The 24,063-nt window shown below is 40.5% G+C and overlaps 1 protein-coding gene across 2 annotated transcripts in view; it reads left to right on the top strand.

Moving 5' to 3' along the window:
- The window catches only part of MTRF1 (mitochondrial translation release factor 1), a 44,665-nt gene that overhangs the window by 11,518 nt on the left and 9,084 nt on the right, over positions 1-24,063 (top strand). Inside the window, exons 6-8 of one of the 2 annotated variants that reach the window (XM_066383710.1) lie at positions 4,298-4,506; positions 10,411-10,528; positions 20,431-20,567. In XM_066383710.1, coding sequence (XP_066239807.1) covers positions 4,298-4,506; positions 10,411-10,528; positions 20,431-20,567 — 464 coding nt within the window. The remainder of the gene's footprint in view (positions 1-4,297; positions 4,507-10,410; positions 10,529-20,430; positions 20,568-24,063) is intronic. The other variant, XM_066383711.1, reaches the window with a different exon arrangement.

The following is a 24,063-nucleotide window of genomic DNA, read 5'->3' as shown; positions in this document are numbered from 1 at the left end:
GGGTTATTTGATCCTTACAATACCGTGAGATAGATATTATTAATCCTGATTACAGATGAGGATCTAGGCTCAGAGAGTAAGTAACTAATCCAAGATCACACAATAAGTAATGGCAATCCTGGGATTAAGTCTATCTGATCCAGAGCCACACTATATGCCATTAGTCTATTCTGACACAAAGGAGATAAGCCACAGGGATTCTAATCTTTCCAGCTAGCAAGATTGCGATATTCATTCATATCATTGAATGGAATGGAGGTTGAAAGGCAGAGCCAGCCCAGTGGGGAAGAGTAGTGAGAAGTGGGTTTTGAATTATTAAGTTTGTGGTTATACTGAGCATTCACTTAGAAATATCCAGTAAATTTTAAAGTTGTGTAACCAGAGCTTTGGCGAGAGAACGGAATTAAGGAAAGATATCTGATAGCTGTTAGCACAGAAGTAATGTCTGATACTGAGAGTAAGTGAGGTAGTCTGTGGGGAGGGAACATGCAGGGCACCAGACCTTGGTGAATGGCTGCATTTAGAAACATAGTTGGCAAAAGAAAAAGAGAAGTCAGACAGGCAGAAAAAGGATGAGGACAGTATAATATGAAAGCAAGAGAGGAGAGAATTTCGGGAGAATATAATCAGAAACAGCAACATTACAAAAGAGAATAGTGGGAAATGTCATCAGTGACCTCTGAGTTGTCTATTTTGAATTCAACTTTCAAGAATGAAAGGGGGATGAACTTAACAGGAACAAGAAGAGATTCTGTGGCAGGTATACTGTATAGAGCAGCCTAAACAGTGGTCAGGAAACCTTAGAGACACTGACTCACTAGCAAAATAAAATAAAGGTGTTTTTTGTTGGTGTTGCTTTTTTTAGTGAGAGGACAGAAGGCAGAGACAGACTCCCACATGCGCCCTGACCAGGCTCTACCCAGCAAGCCCACAAGGGGGCGATTCTCAGCCCATCTGGGGCCCTTGCTCTGTTGCAACTGGAGCCATTTTTTAGCGCCTGAGGCGGAGACCATGAGTGGTTCAGGTATAGGTCTCTCCTGAAGTGGGCGTCAAGCTGTTGCTTGGGGCTGTAGTCATCTCAACACTTGACTGGGGTTTAAGGGTCTACTTCAGAGCTTACTTGGTTGTTGACAGACCTGTTTTCACCATGTGGGCCCTCTCCATCGGGCTGCTCACAAAAATGCAGCCTGTTTCTCCCAGTGTGAGTGATATGAGATAGAGAGAGTGCCAGCACCCAATATGGAAGCCATAGTTCTTTGTAATCTAACCTCTGGAAGTTGTATTGTCAAGTCTGTTGGACTCTGTAGATCATATGGACCAGCTGAAAGGGAATTCTAAGGGTGTGAATACCAAGAGACTTAGGAATCTTGAGGGCCATCTCTGAGGCTACTACCTGCAGAAAGTACTAACATATTTTAACAAAACTCTTCTGAAATAGAAAAAAAAAACCATATTTAAAGAGCACATATGAAGAGATCCAGTCAGAATAACCAACACTAAGGTACACTTTAATAAAATTATTGGATTTTTTTTTTTTTTTGTATTTTTCTGAAGCTGGAAACGGGGAGGCAGTCAGACAGACTCCCGCATGTGCCCAACCGGGATCCACCCGGCACGCCCACCAGGGGACAATGCTCTGCCCCTCCGGGGGCGTCGCTCTGTCGCGACCAGAGCCACTCTAGCACCTGGGGCAGAGGCCAAGGGGCCATCCCCAGCGCCCGGGCCATCTTTTGCTCCAGTGGAGCCTCGGCTGCGGGAAGGGAAGAGAGAGACAGAGAGGAAGGAGAGGGGGAGGGGTGGAGAAGCAGATGGGCGCCTCTCCTGTGTGCCCTGGCCGGGAATCAACCCGGGACTTCCGCACGCCAGGCCGACGCTCTACCACTGAGCCAACCGGCTAGGGCCGCAAAAATGTTTTAAAGGTTTTAGTAATCATATTGGTGGCAGAGCTAGTATGTTATTCTGAGACTGTTGGATATGTAATTAGGAATAAAATAAATGAGTAATTATGAGATATTCTACTCTGGTACCTTCTCTGTCTCTGAGAACCAAGATTCTTGGTATGGAAGACAAGAGCTACAAGAGTAGTAAGTAAGAGGTTGTAATCTTGAATTTACATTGGAAGTGTCAGTTGTCAAGAACTGAATGTTCTGAAATTTTACCCCACTTGTATGCTAACAAGTTAGCCTGCCATAGTTTCATGGGTCAGAGAGGAAGGGCAGTTATTACAGCAGTAGCAGTAACCAGAATATCAGCATTTTTGTGCTGGTTCCATGAGTCCCAAGCCCCACAAAGGCAACTCAGAGAAGCCCAGATGATACCTGCCCATGCAGTGGGTTTTGTTACAGGATGGCAACCCTGAGCTTAGGGATCTCAAGTCTTTTTAAATGGTCGGTAAGTATGCCTGCCCATTGCTCTAGAAGGAGTCACTTTATCTCCCAAGGCTGTGAGCAGACTTATCCTTTGTTCTGGAGGGACACATTATGTCCAAAGCTGTTCACTTTATAGGCACTCTTAAAAAGATTTTCTGGAACAAAAGGGCAGGCAGTACCTCATCTGCAAGATGTGCAGAGACAGAAGAGATGGGCAGAGAATTGTCTGCCAACATCATTATGAACTCTTGAAGTATTTTCCGTCTCTGTCCACGGAAAGGCCTAGAAACAATGAGCAACCCATTAACAGTAAACAACTCTAGCACCTAAATTGTGGTCTTGAAATATTATTTCTTTTTGAAAGGAACCAGGGCTTTTTGGAGAAATAGCTGATCCCAGTGTGGGGCAAGAAGTCTTCAAGATAATCCTGAGACATATTATACCATTACAAGAGCCATGTCAGAGGAACTCAAGTTAACTTGAAGAGGCTCCCACTAGCCAAAGACGGGACGAGTGCAGTTTCAATAACAATAATTACAATTGACTTAAACATGCTGAATGTGTTCAGATATTTCAGTTCTTAATAATATTTTATAAAATAATTGGTCAGGATTAAAAGGACCCTAATTCATTATATTGCAAAAGATGGTATTGGTATATTAATAAAATTGGTAAAGGGATAGAATCTAGCATTAATTCTTCCTTTCCTATACAACTGTATCAGTAGGTAACCAAATAGTAGACAAGGGGAAATGTCGCTTTATAAACATTTTAATTAAAAGTGAGAAAAATGATAGAATTAGACGATCACCATTTTATAATCCTGTGATACATTAAGCATCAAAGGCTGTCAAGACTATAAAAGAGACAACCAGACATTATGTACTTCCTGTAGTCTTACTGAGGAGTGCAAGCTGGTGTCTGGTCCAGTCTCTGGATTACCTGCCCAATTGCAGCCAGTACAGAGGGCAGCAAAACAGGTTGAGTTTTGCAAAGACTATGCAATCAGTAAACCCAGACTGTGGGAAATTCTGCAGGTCAACAGTTGGGATTCCTCAGCAGATCATTCGTAGGAAGCAAAAGAGATGGACGATGAACCTATAGATTAAGGGACTTAAAGACAGAATCAAACTTCTTTAAATGGTCAAGACTAACTGTAGTGGCTAGGGTACACATTTAGGTAATACAATTATTATTAAAAAAGGAATAAAACTCAGTATAATGGTTACCCATGAGAAAGGGAAGAGGTTATAACTGAGAAGGGGTATGTGGGAGGGCTTTTGGGGTGACTAACAAAGTTCTTTTTCTTGATCTTGTGGTCAAGATTAAGCCATACATTTGACTCATGTGGTTTTTCTATATCTGTATATTGTTGTGTAATAAAAATATGTTTTAAAAACATGTTTGAAGTGAAGCTAGCCTAGTATTAATATTCTTTTGTGATAATTTTCCCACTCAACAGATAAGCAAGATTTACATTTCAGTAGATCCTTGAAAATTTGGGAAGACCTATAAAGTAATTCATTGTTATCAAATTATTTTATAATTGAGCATTCTTTTATATGTGGCAACATATTAGCCTAAGATGGCATAGGGTAGTTCAAGCAGGAAACATTCTATTTTTTTTCTAATAGAATTTTTATAAAATACTCATTTATTATAGAAAATTTAGAAATAAAAAAGTATTACAGGTAAAGTAAAAATCAGCTGTTTTTCTGTTCTTCAAAATGAACCATATTAATATTTTGGTATGTTTCTTTTTATATATTAATCCACTTACATTTGGAAAATACAGTTTTGGACCTACTTTATGTTCTTATCTCAGGCTCTATACTCACATTCAGACCTTAGATTAAGGACATTTAAGATCTTGATCTCTTTCAAATTAGAATTTGAAATTAATAATTTCTGGATTTTTTTCCCCCTAGGTGGGCTACATCATGCAGCTGCCCGGATCTCTGGTGATGATGTCTATAAGCATTTGAAGTATGAAGGTGGGATTCACCGAGTTCAGCGAATCCCTGAGGTGGGCCTGTCATCCAGGATGCAGCGGATTCACACAGGAACAATGTCAGTTATTGTCCTCCCTCAGCCAGACGAGGTAACCTCACCAGGAGGCGTTAGAAACTTCCTCTTTGTGAATGAGTGTTACCTGAAAAGCCTTAGCTTCTAGGAAATTCTGTGATTTTCAGGGTTACAGATTGAAATTTAAAGTCATTTTTGGGAAATCCTTAACTTCTCCAGGTTAAGGTGCCTTTCTTAGCATTGACCAAGATGTGCTGTTTTGTTTTTTTTTGTTCTAAATAGAAGTTACATCTCATCATGAAACAGAATCCACAAAGCTTTTTAAATGTTGCCTAAATTTTATCTTAAGAAAAAAATGAATTCCACCGATAATATTTTGAGGTCAGTAATATATCTATACACAGGGATCTGTATCTTTTTGGTTGAATACATCAGCATTCATATATATATTAAGTGAGAGGAGAGGAGATAGACAGACTCCTGCATGTGCTCCCTCTGGGATGCACCCGGCAACCCCCCCTGGGGCCGACACTCAGACTAACCAAGCCACTGGCTGTGAGAGGGGCAGAGGGAGAGAAAGGGGAGGAGGAGGGGAAGAAGCAGATGGGCGCTTCTCTGTGTGCCCTGACTGGGGGTGAACCCTAGGACATCCACACACAAGGCCAACTCTCAGTCCACTGAGCCAATTGGCCAGGGCTTAGTATTCCCATATTTTTATTTCTCCTAACTTTTTAAAAATTTTACACTAAAGCTTGACCAGGCAGTGGTGCAGTAGATAGAGCATCGGCCTGGGACACAGAAGACCCAGGTTCAAAACCCCGAGGTCACCAGCTTGAGCCAGGGCTCTTCCAGCTTTAGTGCAGGGTCATTGGCTTGAGCGTGGGATCATAGACATTACCCTGTGGTCTCTGGCTTGAACCCAGAGGTCGCTGGCTTAAAGCCCAAGGTCGCAGGCTTGAGCAAGGGGTCACTCGGTCAGCTGTAGCCCCGGGTCAAGGCACATATGAGAAAGCAATCAATGAACAACTAAGGAGCCACACAAAGAATTGATGCTTCTCATCTCTCTCCCTTCCTGTCTCTTTGTCCCTGTCTGTCCCTCTCTGTCTCTCTTGCTTAAAACAAAAACAAATAACAAACATATATATACACATATATGTACACATATATATATACAAACATATATATATATTTTAAAGAACTATAAAGTATATAGCAGACACTCTGAGACTTTAACCCTTCCCCCAAATCTTTAACTTAAATCTTCTAAGAATAGGATATTCTCTTACATAAACTCAATACCATTATCTATGAAAAGCAAACATTCTGTAATATTATTGTCTAGGAAAAACTCCTATATATTCTGTCTACTCACAGAATAATTCTGTACTCCAAACATGTGGGCTTTTCACCCCCATCAATTTACAGATTCTCTGCAGACACCAAGTGGGTGTCCTACAATTTCATTAGTTCTGCCGCTGTCTACCAGGAGATCTCATAGGCTAAGGCAGTGGTTCTCTAACTTTTTAAAGTCGAGGTACATTTAAAATCCTACAAATAACTGTAGGTGCACTATATACAAATTTCTGAGAAATATGTTATAATAATTAAGTCAACTATTAAAGGAAAAAAATATAAAGTCCAAGTGTGCTTTTATGGTAATTAAACAAAATAAAGATGACAAAATTAAATTTATTCTGACATTAAAAAACATTTTTATGTTACATTTCTTGTTATGCTTTTTAGAATTTGTAAAACGAAGGAGTTAAAAAATAAAAAAATGACAAAAAAGTTATCTTTATATGTATATATAGATACATTCTTAGTAAGATTTAGTAAATTCAGCAGGTCCCAGCATGAATGTGTTAAGTTTTTTCATTCCTGTGTTTCTGAGAAACATGAGCCTGATGTGTCCTAGCAATTTCTTCAATGTTTGGGCTTATATTTGAAAGGCAAACTCTCATTTCCTCATCAATAAAGTAAAGAATTCCTCTCTTTTTACTCTTAATTGTGTTGAGGGTAGAAAATTCTAATTCACATAAATAGGATGTTGAAAACTGTAGTAAAATGTTCAAAGCTTTTTTAGATATTGCCACATATTCTTCTTTTATAGAAATTCAAAAGGCTTCAAGAGACAATTCCTTATGTTTAATCATCAATCCAAAACCCCCACCATACATATCATCTTAACTTTACACCAAACAACGGATAGTAGAAACTTGCCTCCAGTCTTTCCAGGGAACATGGGGGTAGTGTAAACAATCCAGCACCACAGTTTAACAGCCTCCTACAACCTAATCAGACAAGTGAGGTGGGGGTTGGGCAGACTGTCAGCTTACAGCCAATTCCCCACACCTCTGTCCCCCAAAAATCTAAACTCCAAAAACCCTGTTGGTTTTTTGGTCTCAAACAGGCACATATTTCTCTGGAATACCGTAAGGCGCACCTGGAAATCTTCTGGGGCGCACACTTTGAGAACCACTGGGCTAAGGGTTCAACCCACAAGATTGCCTCACTTCTCACTTCAGAGGCCAGTAGCAAACCCAAGTTTTTTTGTTGTTGTTGTTGTTTTTTGCAAATCCAGGTTTTACCTGTGCTTCTGACCGACTGCTTAGAAATTAGAAGGCTCCCACAACACTTGGGTTTGATACTTGGCTAGAGTGGCTCACAGAACTGTTTACTTACTAGCTTATTGGTTTATTGTAAAGGATACAACTCAGAAATAGCCAGATGGAATAGCTGCAGAGCTTCTATACCTTCTCCAGGCCTTCCATTCTTCCAGCACCTCGATGTGTTCACGAATTTGGAAGCTCTCTGAATCTCATACTGTTGTAAAGTACCGTACCTCAATTTCGTGGGTTTACATAGAGCCACCAAGTCCAGATGAATTTTGAAGAGTTTTATTAAAGGAGGAGGTTTTTTAAATATGCTGGCTGCATATGGCTGACATGGGGCAGTTGCAAACCCAAATCATGTGCCTTAAATACATTTCAGGGCTGGTTATATACCTTTATTCACACACACACACAGGTTGGCGGGAAAAGGAGGAGGGGAATGGGACACAATTCATTAGCAAGCTTACAACATTTGTCTATGTAAGGTATTCCCCCCAGAAAGAAGGAAGGGGCCGGAGCCAGGAAGTGTTGAATAATAAAAGGCTTTATTGAGTACAGAGCGCATCCTGCCCTAAGAGGTATCCTAGCCCTGGGGACAGAGGCTAGGCAAGTTGCAAGGGGTAACCTGTGTGAGAGATATTTAAAGGGTCCCTAGGGTGGTCGAGCTAATATGATGTGGTGAAATCTCACTGGCTGACGGAGGTGTCGCTTTTTTCCAAAGGGCTCCTGGGAAGTTTCTTTTGGTGCACTTGGTTGTGGGTGGTGCTAGCCAGAGTTCCTGGGTCTGACCTTTCCCCCATTATCCACCGACCTTACAGTCTATAGGACCTATAAAACATTTCTACACAGTAAAACTTACAAGGTAACAAAATAGCAAAGATGTTACTCCATATATTAAAAGATATTCCTAAATTTTCTAGTGTTCATTTGCCATTCCTATGCTCAGAGATATATACATTAATTACACGCTGTCAGGAGGGGAGGGGTAGTTTCCATGGCACTAGGGGACAAAATGCCTGCAAATGGCTCATCAAATAAGAAACGGTTTCTTTCAATCTCGCCCTTCCTGCACCTGGCTAGCGATTTACCTGCTTCCTCACAGGTATAGGGAGAAGGATGGGAATCCAAATCTCCTTCCCCTCCTCATTTACAACACAGTGCTATCGGCCATCCTGAGTTGGTGCTCATCACACAAGTATAGAAATGACATCTACAAAATCTCTCTGCACGCCTAGCCCAAATTAATAAAATATTCTTTAAGCTTCCTAAACTATTACTATTAATTTTGTGACTTTTTCAGTACCTTACAACAATACTTTTGGGATTTTTCTGGAGGCATCAGTATGGAGTTATGATTGATTATACATTGACTGCTGGGGATTAATTCAACCTTCCTGGAGGTGGGGGGTCAACACTGAAAGTTTCAACCCTGTAATCACATGGTTGGTTGGTTCCCCTGACCATCCGCCTCTATCCTGTGGTTACCTAGGGAAGCAATTTTCAATGACTTTTTTATCTCCTGGCACACATAAACTAATTTCTAAAATTCTGCAGCACACCAAAAAATATATTTTTGACAACCTGACCAAACAAATATCTATAATTTTGATTCATTCACACCATATGGCTATTGTTATGTTGACTATTGTTACATATTTGACAGTTGGAAAGGAAGTCAGTGTCCCTGAATAAATAGTCACGTATGGTACACCAATTATTGGCAGGGCCATGCTGCCTCCAAAGCTTTTTATTTTTTATTTTTTTAATTTTTCTTTTGATTTGAGAGAAAGAGAGGAAGAGAAGCATCAACTCATTGTTTCACTTAGTTCTATTTAGTTGTGTACTCATTGATTGCTTCTCATACATGCCCGACCAGGGGTCGAACCATGACCTCTGATGCTCTGGGTCAAAGCGTTATCCACTGAACCACCCAGCCAGGCCTCCACAGCTTTTCGGGGAGAATCCTCCCTTGCATCTTCTAGCTTCTGGTGTCTCTAAGTGTTCCTTGGCTTGAAGCTGTACAACTCCAATCACTGCCTCTGAATTCACATGTTCTCTCCTCAAGGTGTCTCTTCTCAGACATGTTATTAGATTTAAGGCCTATTCGAATAATCCAAGATGATCTCAGTTACATCTTAACTCAGTTACATCCACAAAGACTCTTTACAATAAAGTTCCAGTGGTTAGAATATGAACATACCTTTTTTGGTGCCTCCATCCAGTCCAGTAATAAATGTGCATGCACACACAGTCAATTCTCATTATTCATAGTTTTATAAAGTCACAGTGAACACTGATTTAGCAAATACTGAATTATTTCTCCTAGGGGAAGTATATATCAATATAATGTCTCATTGATTATAATGTGAAATCCTAAAAACAATCCATCCTGGTAAATTCTGTTTTCTTTATTTTATAAAAGAGAAAATGAGGTTTAGAAATGTTAAGTGACTTGCCTGAGGCCAGAGTTGGGATTCATACCCTGCTCATCTGGCCTCAGAGCTGGAGCTTCTTGCACCACACAACCCTGACCCCATCCTGTCTTCATCCTCTGGTCACAGGAAAACAAGAAGGCAGAGGGTCACCTTTTTCATCCTCAGCTGGGAATGTGCACATGGAGAACAATGAGAACTTTTTGCTGTTATATGCATGTCTTCTTTTCTTTTTTCTTTTTATTAAGTGAGAGCAGGGGAGGCAGAGAGATAGATTCCCACATGCACCCCAACAGGATCAACCCAGCAAGACCCCTATGGGGCAGTGCTCTGCCCATCTGGGGCAATGCTCCTTAGCACCTGAGGTGGAGGGCACTGAGCTATCCTCAGCGCCCAAGGCCAACTCGCTCAAATCAATTGAGTCATGGCTGCGGAAGGAGGGTGAAGAGAGAGGGGGAAGAGGAGGGGTGGAGAAGCAGATGGTCGCTTCTCCTGTGTGCCCTACCAGAAATTGAAACCAGGACATCTACATGCTGGCCGATGCTCTACCACTAAGCCAGCAAGCCAGGGCCTGTGCACATCTTCTAATAACAGTGAAAGTGTTGTAATAATTGATTTTGGAAAATAAATACATTTTAGTGGGTAGGTGAATTTGCAAATACAGAATCAGGGAATAATGAGGATTAACTTTAGATATATATTTTATATTTAAAGTAGCTTTGTGGGATGATGGTTGATGAAACTTGAAAGATTGCATAAGTTTTAGTGCTCTCGTTGCATCTTAAGTCAGGTTAAAAAATAGCATCCACTGAAATAGGGAGTTTATTTCACCTCTTAGTCTAATGGCTATGACACGACACAAAGCAGGACTTTATTTGAAAAATTTTGGAATAAATTTGGTATTGAAGTTTTTATTGGAAAAAAAGTTTTTGTTGAATGTAGAATTTATTTATATTACACATTTTGTTCTAGGTAGATGTGAAAGTGGACCCCAAGGATTTGCGAGTGGATACATTTCGAGCCAAAGGAGCAGGAGGCCAGCATGTTAATACAACTGATAGTGCTGTCAGACTTGTCCACCTCCCCACAGGTAAGGAAGTCCGTTTGCTTTTGTACTTTTACCCTTCTTTCGTGTCTTAGAAAACTAATGTTTAGAAGGAAATAGACCAGGGGTCCCCAAACTTTTTACACAGGGGGCCAGTTCACTGTCCCTCAGACCACTGGAGGGCCGGACTATAAAAAAACTATGAATAAATCCCTATGCACACTGCACATATTTTATTTTAAAGTAAAAAAACAAAACGGGAACAAATACAATTTTTAAAATAAAGAACAAGTAAATTTAAATCAACAAACTGACCAGTATTTCAGTGGGAACTATGCTCCTCTCACCACCAGTGAAAGAGGTGCCCCTTCTGGAAGTGCGGTGGGGGCCGGATAAATGGCCGCGGGCCGTAGTTTGGGGACCCTTGAAATAGACCAATGCTAGTGTTTGGTTCTTTACATAAACCCTTTAAAGGTAACATTGGGGTCATAGGTCTGAGGTCACCAAGGTGCTCAGACTCCCCTTCTGTTTGTTCTGTCACCTTGTAGATTGACTGTTAGCTCCATTAGGCTCTGCTGTGTAGACACAGTTATTTTGAATACTGGTAATTTTGGTATATTATGAGGTAGTTTTATAGTACATAATGTGATTTTAAATATTTCTATCATTTTTCATATTTTTAAACTTTTTTTAACCTTTTAAATTATTTTTTATTTATGATTTTAATTTGTGTTTACATAGATTCAATTGTCCCACTGACTATATCTGCCCCACCCCCTTATTCTCCTTGGACCCTCCCCATGGCTCCTCCCCCCAATGCCTTCCCCCTTCCCTCTAGGATTTGCTGTACTGCTCTCTATAATGCTGGGTTATGTATATATAATTTCATTAATCTCTTTCCCTTCTCTGATCCCATTTCTCTTCTACTTTCCCTCTGACCACTTTCCCTCTGGTCCCTTTGATCCTGCCTCTGCCTCTGTTCCGTTGCTCAGTTCACATTGTTCATTGGATTCCTCAAATGAGTGAAGACATATGGTATTTTTCTTTCTCTGCCTGGCTTATTTTACTTAGCATAGTAGTTTCCAGGTTCATCTATGTTGTCGCAAAAGGTAAGATTTCCTTCTTCCTCATGGCCACGTAGTATTCCATTGTGTATATGTACCACAGCTTTTTAATCTACTCGTCCACTAATGGACACTTGGGCTGTTTCCAGATCTTGGCTATTGTAAACAACACTGCAATAAACATGGGGGTGCATTTCTTCTTTTGAATCAGTGATTTGGTATCTATCCCTAAAAGTGGGATAGATGCGTCAAAGGGCAGTTCCATTTTTAATTTTTTGAGGAATCTCCATACTGTTTTCCACAGTGGCTGCACCAGTCTGCATTTCCACCAGCAGTGCAGGAGGGTTCCCTTTTCTCCACACCTTCTCCAGCACTTACTATGTGTTGTTTTATTAATAAGCGCCATTCTGACAGGTGTGAGATGGTATCTCATTGTGGTTTTAATTTGCATTTCACTAATGATTATTGATGTTGAACATTTTTTCATATGCCTATTGGCCATCTGTATGTCCTCTTGGGAGAAGTGTCTATTCATTTCTTTTGCCCATTTTTTGATTGGAATGTTTATCTTCCTGGTTTGAGTTTTACAAGTTCTTTATAAATTTTGGTTATTAACCCCCCTTATCAGATGTATTGGTGAATATATTCTCCCATTGTGTGGGTTGTCTTTTTATTTTCTTAATGCAGGGGTCCCCAAACTACGGCCCACGGGCCACATGCGGCCCCCTGAGGCCATCTATCCGGCCCCCACTGCACTTCCGGAAGGGGCACCTCTTTCATTGGTGGTCAGTGAGAGGAGCATAGTTCCCATTGAAATACTGGTCAGTTTGTTGATTTAAATTTACTTGTTCTTTATTTTAAATATTGTATTTGTTCCCTTTTTTTTTTTTTTTTTTTTTTTTACTTTAAAATAAGATATGTGCAGTGTGCATAGGGATTTATTCATAGTTTTTTTTTTATAGTCCGGCCCTCCAACGGTCTGAGGGACAGTGAACTGGCCCCCTGTGTAAAAAGTTTGGGGACCCCTGTCTTAATGGTGTCTTTTGCTGTGCAAAAGCTTTTTAGTTTGATATAATCCCATTTTTTCATCCTGTCCTTTATTTCACTTGCCTATGGGATAAATCAGCAAAAATATTGCTATGAGAGATATCGGAGAGTTTACTGCCTATGTTTTCTTCCAAGATGTTTATAGTTTCACAACGTACATTTAAGTCTTTTATCTATTTTGAGTTTACTTTTGTGAATGGTGTTAAGTTGGTGATCCAGTTTCATTTTTTTGCAAGTACCTGTTCGATTTTCCCAACACCATTTGTTGAAGAGGCTATCTTTACTCCATTGTATGCTCTTATCTTCTTTGTCAAATATCAGTTGTCCATAAAGGTGTGGGTTTATTTCTGGGTTCTCTATTCTGTTCCATTGATCTGTATGCCTGTTCTTATGCCAGTACCAAGCTGTTTTGAGTACAATGGCCTTGTTGTGTAACTTGATATCAGGAAGTGTGAAACCCCCACTTTATTCTTCTTTTTCAGGATTGCTGAGGCTATTCATGTTCTTTGTGGTTCCATATAAATTTTTTTAATATTTGTTGTATATCTTTGAAGTATGTCATTGGTATTTTAATAGGAACTGCATTGAATTTATAGATTGCTTTGGGTAATATAGACATTTTAATGATGTTTATTCTTCCTATCCATGAACATGGTATATGCTTCCATTTGTTTGTATCTTCCTTGATTTCCTTTAACAATATTTTATAATTTTCAGAGTACAAGTCTTTAACCTCTTTGGTTAAATTTACTCCTACATACTTTATTTTTTTTGTAGCAATAGTGAAGGGAATTGTTTTCTTAATTTCTCTTTCAGACAGTTCATTGTTGCTGTATAAAAATGCCACTGATTTCTAAGTATTGATTTTATATCCTGCCGCCTTGCTGAATTCATTTATCAGGTCCAGTAGTTTTTTGACTGAGACTTCAGGGTTCTCTGTGTACATTATCGTATCATCAGCAAATAATGATAGTGTTACTTCTTCTTTTCCAATTTGGATGCCATTTAGCCCTTCTTATTGCTGTGGCTAAGACTTCCAGAACTATGGTGAATAAGAGTGGTAAAAGGGGGCACACCTGCCTTGTTCCTGATCTTAAGAGGATTTCTTTTAATTTTTGCCCATTGATTATGATCTTGGTTGTGGGTTTGTCATAGATGGCCTTTACCATGTTGAAGTATGATCCCTATATCCTCACTTTGCTGAGAGTTTTGATCATAAATGGGTGCTGAGTTTTATCAAATGCTTTTTCTGCATCTATTGATATTATCTTGTGATTTTTATCCTTTCTTTTGTTTATGTGTTGAATCACATTGATTTATTTGTGGATATTGTACCAGCCTTGTCTCCCTAGAATAAATCCCACCTGATCATGATGTATGATTTTTTTCATGTATTGCTGGATCCGGTTTGCTAATATTTTGTTAAGAATTTTAGCATCTTAAGTTCTTCAGGGATATTGGTCTATAGTTTTCTTTCTTTGTAGTGTCTTTGCCTGGTTTTGGAATTAATATTATGCTTACCTCATTAAAGGAGTTTGGAAGTCTTCCCTCCTGTGGAATTTTTTGAAATAGCTTGAGAAGGATAAGAGTTAGTTCTTCTTTGAATATTTGGTAAAATTCACCGGTAAAGCCATCTGGCCCAGGACTTTTATTTGTTGGGAGTATTTTGATAACTCTTTCTATCTCATTTGATGAAATTGATCTCTAGGTTTTCTGATTCTTCTATATTGATTTTTGAAAGATTATATGTTTTGAGAAATTTGTCCATTTTGCCTAGGTTGTCTAATTTTATGGCATACAGTTCTTCATAGTATTTTCCTTTGTATTTCTGCTGTGTCAGTCGTTACTTCTCCTCTCTCGTTTCTAATTTTATTTATTTGACTTCTCTCTCTTTTTTTCTTGGTGAGTCTGGTTAAAGGTTCATCAATCTTATTTACCTTTTCAAAGAACCAGCTCTTGGTATCATTGATCCACTGTATTGTTTTTTTAGTCTCTATGTCATTTATTTCTGCTCTGATCTTTATTATTTCCTTCCTTCTACTTCCTCTGGGCTTTACTTGCTGTTCTTTTTTCTAGTTCTTTTAGATGCAGGGTTAAATCATTTATTTGAGCTTTTTCTAGCTTCTTAAGGTCTGCCTGTAGTGTTATAAGCTTCCCTCTCAGGATTGCTTTTGCTGTGTCCCATAAATTTTGAGTTGTTGTATGTTTGTTTTCATTTGTTTCAAGGAAATTTTTTATTTCTTCCTTGATCTCATTGTTAACCCATTTGTTATTAAATAACATGCTATTTAGTTTCCAAGTGTTTGAGTGTTTTTCAGTTTTTCTGTTGTAGTTGATTTCTAGTTTCATGCAATTGTGATTCAAGAAGATGCTTGATATGGTTTCAATCTTCTTAAATTTGTTGAGATGCATTTTGTGTCCTAGCATGTGGTCTATCCTAGAGAATGTACAATGAGCACTTGAAAAGAATGTATATTCTGCTGCTTTGGGGTGAAAGGTTCTGAAGATATCTATTAAACTCAGTTGATGTAGTGTGTCCTTTAAGTCTATTGTTAAATTTTCTTTCTTCAGTATCTATCCAGTGATGTTAATGGGGTATTGTGATCCCCTATTATGATATTTACATAGTATTGCTGTTTATCTCTCCCTTTATGCCCATATAAATCTGCTTTATGTATTTAAGTGCTCCTATATTAGTGCATAGATATTTATAATGGTTATATCTTTCTTTGGATTGCTCCCTTTATCATTATGTAGTGACCTTCTTTATCCCTTACTATAGCCTTTGTTTTAAAGTCTATTTTGTCAGATAGAAGTATTGCTACCCAGCTTTTTTTTTCATTTCTATTTGAATGAAATTTTTTTCCATCCCTTTATTTTCAGTCTATATGTATCTTTTGTTTTGAGGTGTGTCTCTTGTAGACAGCATATGTATGGGTCCTGTTTTCTTATCCACGCAGCTACCCTATGTCTTTTTTTTTTTTTTAATTTTTTTTTAATTCATTTTAGAGAGGAGAGAGAAAGAGAGAGAGAGAGAAGGTGGGGAGGAGCTGGAAGCATCAATTCCCATATGTGCCTTGACCAGGCAAGCCCAGGGTTTCGAACCGGCGACCTCAGCATTTCCAGGTCGACGCTTTATCCACTGCGCCACCACAGGTCTACCCTATGTCTTTTGATTGGAGCATTTAATCCATTTACACTTAAGGTTATTATTGATATGTAGTTGTTTAGTGCCATTTTATTCTTTAAATCTATATTCCTCTTTTACTGGATTTTCGTACTACCCCCCCCCCCTTTGTTCTGTTTACAGCAGGGCCCTTAACATTTCTTGTAGCATTGGTTTGGTTGTAATGAACTCCTTCAGTTTTTTTTTTGTCTGGGAAGCTTTTTATTTCTTCTTCAATTTTAAATGATAACCTCATTGGATAGAGAAGTCTTGGTTGTAGGCTCTTGTTTTGCATTACTTTGAATATTTCTTGCCATTCCCTTCTGGTCTCTAATATTAGTTTCTGTTAAGAAGTCAGATGTCATTCTTATGGGGGCTCCTTTGTAGGTAATTGACTGCTTTCCTCTTAGTAGCTTTTAGTATTCTTTCTTTATTTCTTAATTTTTGTATTTTAATTATGATGTGTCTCAGTGTTGGCCTTTTTGAGTTCATCCTTCATGGAACTCTATGCTTCTTGAACTTGTGTGACTTTTTCCTTCATCAATTTAGGGAAGTTTTCAGTTATGATTTCTTCAGTCAGATTCTTTATCCCTTGTTCTTTCTCTTCTCCTTCAGGAACCCCTATGATGTGGATGTTGTTTCTTGTGTTGTCACAGAGCTCTCTTAGAGTTTCCTCAGATTTTTTGAGCCTCTTTTCTTTCTGCTGCTCTCTTCCGTGCTTTTGTTTATATTGTTCTCTAAATTGCTGATTTGATCCTCAGCTTCATCTATCCTGCTTTTATTTCCTTCCATTGTGGTCTTTATTTCTAATATTGTATTTGTCATTTCTGACTGATTCTTTTTTATTATTTCAATCCTTTTTTGTACTTGCTATCTCCTTATTTAGGTTGTCCTTATGTCCATCCATTGTTGCTCTAAGATCTTTGAGCATCCTAACAATCATTATTTTAAACTCTGCATCCAATAATTTGGTTATTTCCAACTCATTCAAATTTTTTTGTGGGGATTTCTCTTGATCATTTGGGTTGCATTTCTCTGCCTTCTCATTTTGTCTGTGTATAAGAAGGGTGTCCACAGGAGTCCAATGGGTGTGGCCTCTGTGTTCCCTAGGTGTGGTCTGTCTGCAGGCCCACCACCCCCTCTGCCGCAGTCTCGGGGGTTCTGGCACAGGCGTTGCCAGCTCTGGCCCACTGTGGTTTCCGCCTTACCTCTGCAGGCTGGACTGTGTTCGCATGCCCTGGCTGCAAGTCTTGGCCGGCAGGCTTCCGCACCTCTCTGAGGGTGGGACTGAGTTCATGTGTTTGAGCTGCAAGCCATGTCTGGTCCCCTTCCTCCACCCCGCCCCCACAGGTGGGACTGTGCTTCTGCATTGGGGCTATAAGCCTTGGTCAGCCTGGCCTTTGCTGGGACTGTGCTCATGTGCGGGGGTCGCAAGCCTCGGACCCACAGGTGGGGCTGTGCACCTGCTGTCAGCCGCAGGTCTCAGCCGGTTCCCCGGCCTTTGCCTTGCCTCTGTGTGCGGGACTGCAGGCAGGACCACTCTAGCTTGCTTAGCCTGCAGCCGCGTGTTGGACCACTTTCGTGCGCCCCTTCCGCCGCTGTGGCCACCCTCAGCCTCTGCCCCCACCAGGCAGGACTCTGCTCCCTCTGGGCCTTAGTTGCCGCCAGCCCTTGTCTTCTGCCCCTCGCCAGCGGGACCGCATTTCTGCATCTCATCACTGCTACCCTCCAGCAAGCACTTAGTAGTGTATGTGTGTGTGTGGGGGGGGGGGGGCAATGCAGCTCTGACCTCAGCACTCAATACTGTATCCCTGATGGCTCCCTGCTTCTAAGCGACTCTGCTCTGAGTACAGCAGAAGAGCTTCTGTTTGGCTGGTGACCCGCTTCCCTTTGCTGGTATTGCTGGTTTCAGGAAAAATATTCACTTTAGATTTGGGGAGTGACTCAGCCCAGTGGTTAGGGTGGCTGTCCCTGAAAGTGTTTCTCCCTGTGCCCCCTAGATTACACTCTCTTCCTGCTACTCCCGTCCTCTCCTCTCTCCCCATTAGTCAGCTGCCTCTGAGTGGTTGTGAAAGAGGTTTTCTGTGTGGTCCCTTTAAGAAGAATCTTGGGTCTGAGAAATCTGTCTCTTTCTCGCAAACAGTATCCTGGCTTGTTTTGCAGCTAAATACTGTCCATACGCCTCTTCTAGGCTCTGGGGCTCCAGGCTGGGGCTTTGTTCCTGGGGCCCAGGACCATCCCCTCTGCTAAACTCACTTTCTGCTGCACTAGTCTCTGTGGGCTGCTGTTCGCTCCTGGGAGCTGGGCAGCCCTCTCTGCATTTCCGCTTTTCCTACCAGTCTCAGTGTGGCTTCTTCAGTGATCCTTGGTTAAAGAGTCCTCTTAGTTTAGTCCAAGGTTGGTTTTTAGATGATTGTTCTTAAAATTAAGTTGTAATCCACTTTGATTCTGGGAGGTGGGAGTTGGTATGTCCGCCTACTCCATCGCTATCTTGCCGCCCTCCTTAAATTTCTTTTTAAATTAATTTTTACATTGCGTGTATATGGTTTTAAAAGCCTAGGCCCTGGCCGGTTGGCTCAGCGGTGGAGCGTCGGCCTGGCGTGTGGGGGACCCGGGTTCGATTCCCGGCCAGGGCATATAGAAGAAGCGCCCATTTGCTTCTCCACCCCCCCTCCTTCCTCTCTGTCTCTCTCTTCCCCTCCCACAGCCAGGGCTCCATTGGAGCGAGGATGGCCCGGCGCTGGGGATGGCTCCTTGGCCTCTGCCCCAGGCGCTAGAGTGGCTCTGGTCGCGGCAGAGCGACACCCCAGAGGGACAGAGCATCGCCCCCTGGTGGGCAGAGCGTCGCCCCTGGTGGGCGTGCTGGGTGGATCCCGGTCGGGCGCATGTGGGAGTCTGTCTGACTGTCTCTCCCCGTTTCCAGCTTCAGAAAAATACAAAAAAAAAAAAAAAAAAGCCTAATGGTAAAGTCCTATAGCAAAAACAGCTGCTCCCACCCTGGCTGGATAGCTTGGTTGGTTAGAGCAGTGTCCCAATGGCAAACTGGCCGAGGTTGCCAGTTTGATCACTGGTTGGGGCACATATAGAAACAGATTGATGTTTCTGTCTCTTGCTCTCCATTCCTCTTTCTCTCTAAAAAAACAAAACAAAAACAAACAAACAAAAAACCCCAGCAGCTCCCTAGACTACTTCTTCCTCCATCTCCTTCCTTGACCCTAAATTTCTATTACTCAGAGGCAATCACTTTAAACTCTTTTCTCTATCTTTTCTGGTTATTATATCAATGTTTCTAATTAGTAGGAAGATCTGATTGAGTAATTAAAAGATTATATATTGACTAATGTAGTAGTGAAGTTTTTGGCTTTTATACTATTTTCTTTACCTCTTCCTAATGTATTCATATTTTGACACAATTAATCACTGTTTTCATGTAAGGAGCAGGTATAGTTACTCCCCAACTGCTGCAACAAGTAATATATTATGATTTTATTTCCTAAAGTTAATAATTACCTCATTATTTTTTCATTTGCTTAGTTTAGTTGACTCCGAGTCTTCTTATATCTTCCAAAAGCTCTGTAAATGATATTAACCCAGGTTTTTACAGGGCTAATGCTCTGGACAGCACCTGACAGCACTCGGTATCCTGCCCCCGTCTGGACAGGATGCTGTCCAGGGCTGCAGAGGTGGTTCTTGTCAACAACAGTCAGAAACTTCCCCTAATTTCTGTTTTGTATTGGTGCCTCCTGTTTCTTGGATCCCTTTTACCTCTCTTAGTTTATTCCCTCACTTTAGTGAAGCTTATCTTGAAGTGGCTTCCTGAGAAAAGATGCGTGAGATGTAAATATTTTGAGACCATGTATTTGTTGCTTTCAATTTGAAGACTTATGACATTTATTTACTTACTTATTTATTTATTTATTTGAATTTTCTTTAAGATTTTATTTATTCATTCCAGAAAGCAGGGTGAGAGACAGACAGATAGACAGAAAGAGGAAGTGGGAGGAAGATTGGGAAGCATCAATTTGCAGTTACTTCTCATATCTGCCTTGACCGGACAAAGCCTGGGGTTTTGAACCAGTGACGTCAGCACTCCAGATCAACAACACCGTATCCACTGGGCCACCACAGGCCAGGTTCTTCCCTCCCACTCACTCTTCTCTCCCTTTTCCCTCCTGCAGCCAGTGGCTCGATTGATTCGAGCATCAGCCCCAGACGGGGGTTAGGGTGCACACAAGAGTCTGTCTCACTATCACCCCTCTTCTCACTTAAAAATAAAGATTAAAAATAAGGGGAAAAGCTGACTTCTGGAGCACCACAGAGAATGGTGACAATATTATGCTCTTTGTTGATACTTGGTTTACAAAAGTATCTGGGTGAGCTGGGATGAAGAGGCAGAGTCTGGGAAGGACAGTATGTGTAAAGGTCTGCTAGTGCTTCTGCTTTGAGTACTTTCATCTGCAGTATCTCTTTTAGATATCAGAATCTAAATAGCCATCTGCCATTATTACCATTGTAACCTAGGCAGGTTATGGTTTCTGAAGTGTGCTAAATCTAAAATGTGTTTAATCCTGTGTGATATTTTCCAGTTTTATTGACCTGAACCGAGACCTCACTTTTATTTCAGTTTGGCTTTCGGAGGTTACAGTTTACAGATCCTTGTTATCTTTCAGGGCTTGTAGTGGAATGCCAACAAGAACGATCACAGATAAAAAATAAAGAAATAGCTTTGCGTGTGTTGAGAGCTAGACTCTACCAGCAGATTACTGAGAAAGACAAATGTCAACAACAAAGTGCTAGAAAACTGCAGGTAAGATTTATTTGGTATAATAATTTAATACCTCTGTACATAAAGTCATTTTAGGTAGAAAATGTAGTGTTTGTTTTTGATTAAATGGAAATAACTTAGAGCATAGGGAAACATGCTCATTAGTAAGTAAACAATGATTTAAATGCTTTTAGGCTGACAGATTATGACTAAAATTGGACATGCCAGCTTGCAAATGGGTGGATGACAAACTAAAAATTATCTAAAAACCTACACTTTTATTATAACACTACGTGAGATAAAAAATAAATAACACTGCCTGACCTGTGGTGGCGTAGTGGATAAAGCGTTGACCTGGGAACATTGAGGTTGCTGGTTCAAAACTCTGCACTTGTCTGGTCAAGGCACATATGGGAGTTGATGCTTCCTGCTTCTCCCCCGTTTCTCTTTCTTCCTCTCTCTCTCCCCCTCCCTCTTCTCTAAAATGAATAAATAAATAAAAAATAAATAAAATACAAATAAATAAATAAAAGAATCAGCAAAACTTTAAAAATAAATAAATAAATAGCACTGCAAAAACTGGTACAGTGATTGTTACCGAGGGAGTCTAGGGCCAAGAAGTAGATGATTCATTTTTAGTTATATACCCTTTAATACTGGATACATGTGCAATATTATTCAAATAGATAAATAGATAAGTTCTAAGCAAAATGAATAAATGTCATTGTTTGAGGTAAACAAATTGTATGATTTTAATTTCTAAAAAAAGGGATTTGTCTTTGAGAGAGGTTGGAAGAGGAAGTAGAATCCAGAAATAACTGCTTTTGTGTTATTTCTTTTTTTTAGTGAGAGAGACAGAGATAGAGCAAAAGAGGGACAGATAAGGACAGACAGGCAGAAAGAGAGAGGGAGGAGAAGCATCAATTCTTCGTGAGGCACCTTAGTTGGCCATTGATTGCTTTCTCATATGTGCCTTGACTGGGAGACTCCAGCAGAGCAAGTGACCCCTTGCTCAAGCTAGCGACTGGATTTCAAGCCAGTGACCTTTGGGCTCAAGCTAGCAACCATGGGATCATGTCTGTGATCCCGCGCTCAAGCCAGCAACCCCACACTCAAGCCAGCAACCTCTGGGTTTTGAACTTCGGTCCTCTGCGTCCCAGTCTGATGCTCTATCTACTGTACCACCGCTTGGTCAGGCTGCTTTTGTGTTATTTGCAGAGCAGTATGTGACAGTTAATTTGGAAGATTTTGTGACTTTATAAGGATAATCAGTTGCATAGACATTACTCTTTTTGCCTAGATGCCCTAGTCATTTCACACTTTTGCCCCCCCGTGGTTTCCCTTACCCACATTCTAATTTGCAAGTAGTTAAAGCAACATGATAATTAATGTATTAATCTTCTCAGTGATAATCCCAGATGGTGGCACTGCATCAGTGCGTATAGGAATGCTCACTTACAAACCATTACTTTTTGGCAAAAATTGATAACATGAACACTGTGAAATCGGCCACATTTGATTTAATAAAAGACATTGGGCTTTACTTGCCATTTGGCATTCTGGCACTCAAGGCTTCACGTAGTAACTAAATTTATTTATTTTAGAGAGAGAGGAAGGAATAGAGAGAGAGAGACAACAATTTGTTTTTCCACTTATTTATTCAGTGGTTAGTTCTTGTATGTGCCCTGACCAGGGGTTTGAACCTCTACCTTGGTGTGTCGGGATGATATATAAACAGCTGAGCTACCTGGCTAGGGCCTTCACATAGTAATTTTTAAAGTAAGTATTCTAGATTGGCCTTCTCGAATTGTATGTGTGTATCTTCTTCAGTTCTCTGGTTTGACAGGCCAGAAAAGACCGCCATGCTTTCCAATTAACTTGTTCATCGGTTTGAACTTTCTTAGTAAGTATTTTTAATGCTTAGAGTCTTTTCTTCAGCTAGTATATACTATAGCTTTTATATGGAAGGCATTATGCCAGTTTACCCTTACCACCTGGAGAACTTTGCAGATGCCTAGCCCTCACTCTGGAGATTCTGATGTAACAGATTTGGGTGGAGACCTGGGCATTGATACCCAGGATGCTTTGGGATAGTAGTTTCCAAACCTGGCGAGTTACAGAATGGGTGGCCTAAGGGATGTTTTAAAAATATACAATCCCTGATTCAGTATATCTGAGGTTGGGCTTTGGAATCTTTAATTTAAAAAAATTCTCCTGATGATCAGCCATATTTAGGAGTTTGGTTTCGTATTATTTGCTTTAGAAAATAAATTACAAAAATGTCTTTTTTGGCACACTGTCGCTCCCAGGGGCACACCTGCGCCTTTCCCTATCTACTCTAAGAGACCCCACAAAACTTCCAAACAGGGGAGCAATGGTAGCAGCAGCTTGTCCCAGGCTAATCCCCTGGACTTGTCCCCAAACCCCTTTTCTCTGACTCTCAAGGGAGCCGACAGCAGCTGTGCCTTGACTCGTTTCTTTCTGATAACATAACCGGGGAGCCAAAGCAGCCCGGCCTCGCTCTCTGCTGTGGCTTCTCTGGCCCAGGCTCTTCCTTGTTCCACTTTCCCAGCTTTAACAAAGGTACTCTCAAAATAAAAAAAATGTTTTTAAAGAAAGAAATGTCTTTTTTATCTTAGAAAGTGAAAAGGAACAATGAATCATATATTAGGAGGTCAGGGAGATGCACAGATTAAGATGAAAACAACCACAGCTTGAGGCAAACTGTAGTGTGCCCTGAATATTCTGAGTATATGGAGTTTCAAAGGAGGCAGATAACACATTTCAGTTGTTGGAACCAGGCCTGACAGAGAGGGAAGGAGAGTGTAGGGAAGGGCACCCCTTGAGATGATGTTTCAGCAGGGATCGTAGCCACACATAATAATGATATGGTACAATAAATGTCATTCTGAAGGTACACATCATTTTTAGAAATAACATTGGGGAAGCTGGCCACATTATGAAGTGCCTTGAATTCTGGATTGAGGTGTGTCTACTTAGTAGTTAAGGAACTAAAGAAGAAAATAGATCAGAAAACTGTGCTTTAGGAAGTCTAAGCAGGACAATACAATGTAGGCAGAGAAATGGAATATTAATCAGGAGGTTTTATAGGAAGTAATGAACCCTTGTACAATAGGAGAAATGGAAAGGACAGGATGTAATCACAGACCCTTGAAGCCACTGGAAGTGGGCATTAGAGAATAGAATGAGTTGAAGGTGGTATCAGTGTCTATAGCAAAACCTTGCAGAGCGTAAGCTCCCATGAAATGTTTGTTAAATTGCAGAATATCAGTTTTCTGCTTGGGTCAAAGGAAACATTGTGGTGTCATTTATAGAAACTAGGAAGAAGAACTGATTGGGGTGGAAAGATAATTTGGTTTTATATATTTGGAATTTGAAGTACTAAAGAAGCATAAATTCTTACTCCATAAATAAGCTTTAAAACCTGTAGTCTTAGCCTGACCAGGTGGTGGCACAGTGGATGGAGCATTGGACTGGGATGCAGAGGACCCAGGTTCGAAACCCTGATGTCTCCAGC

This window comes from Saccopteryx leptura, chromosome 4 (genome assembly GCF_036850995.1).
Source record: "Saccopteryx leptura isolate mSacLep1 chromosome 4, mSacLep1_pri_phased_curated, whole genome shotgun sequence".
In the NCBI taxonomy this organism is placed as follows: Eukaryota; Metazoa; Chordata; class Mammalia; order Chiroptera; family Emballonuridae; genus Saccopteryx; species Saccopteryx leptura.
Note: the sequence above shows the minus strand (reverse complement) of the source record. Positions and strands in the feature narration are given on the sequence as shown.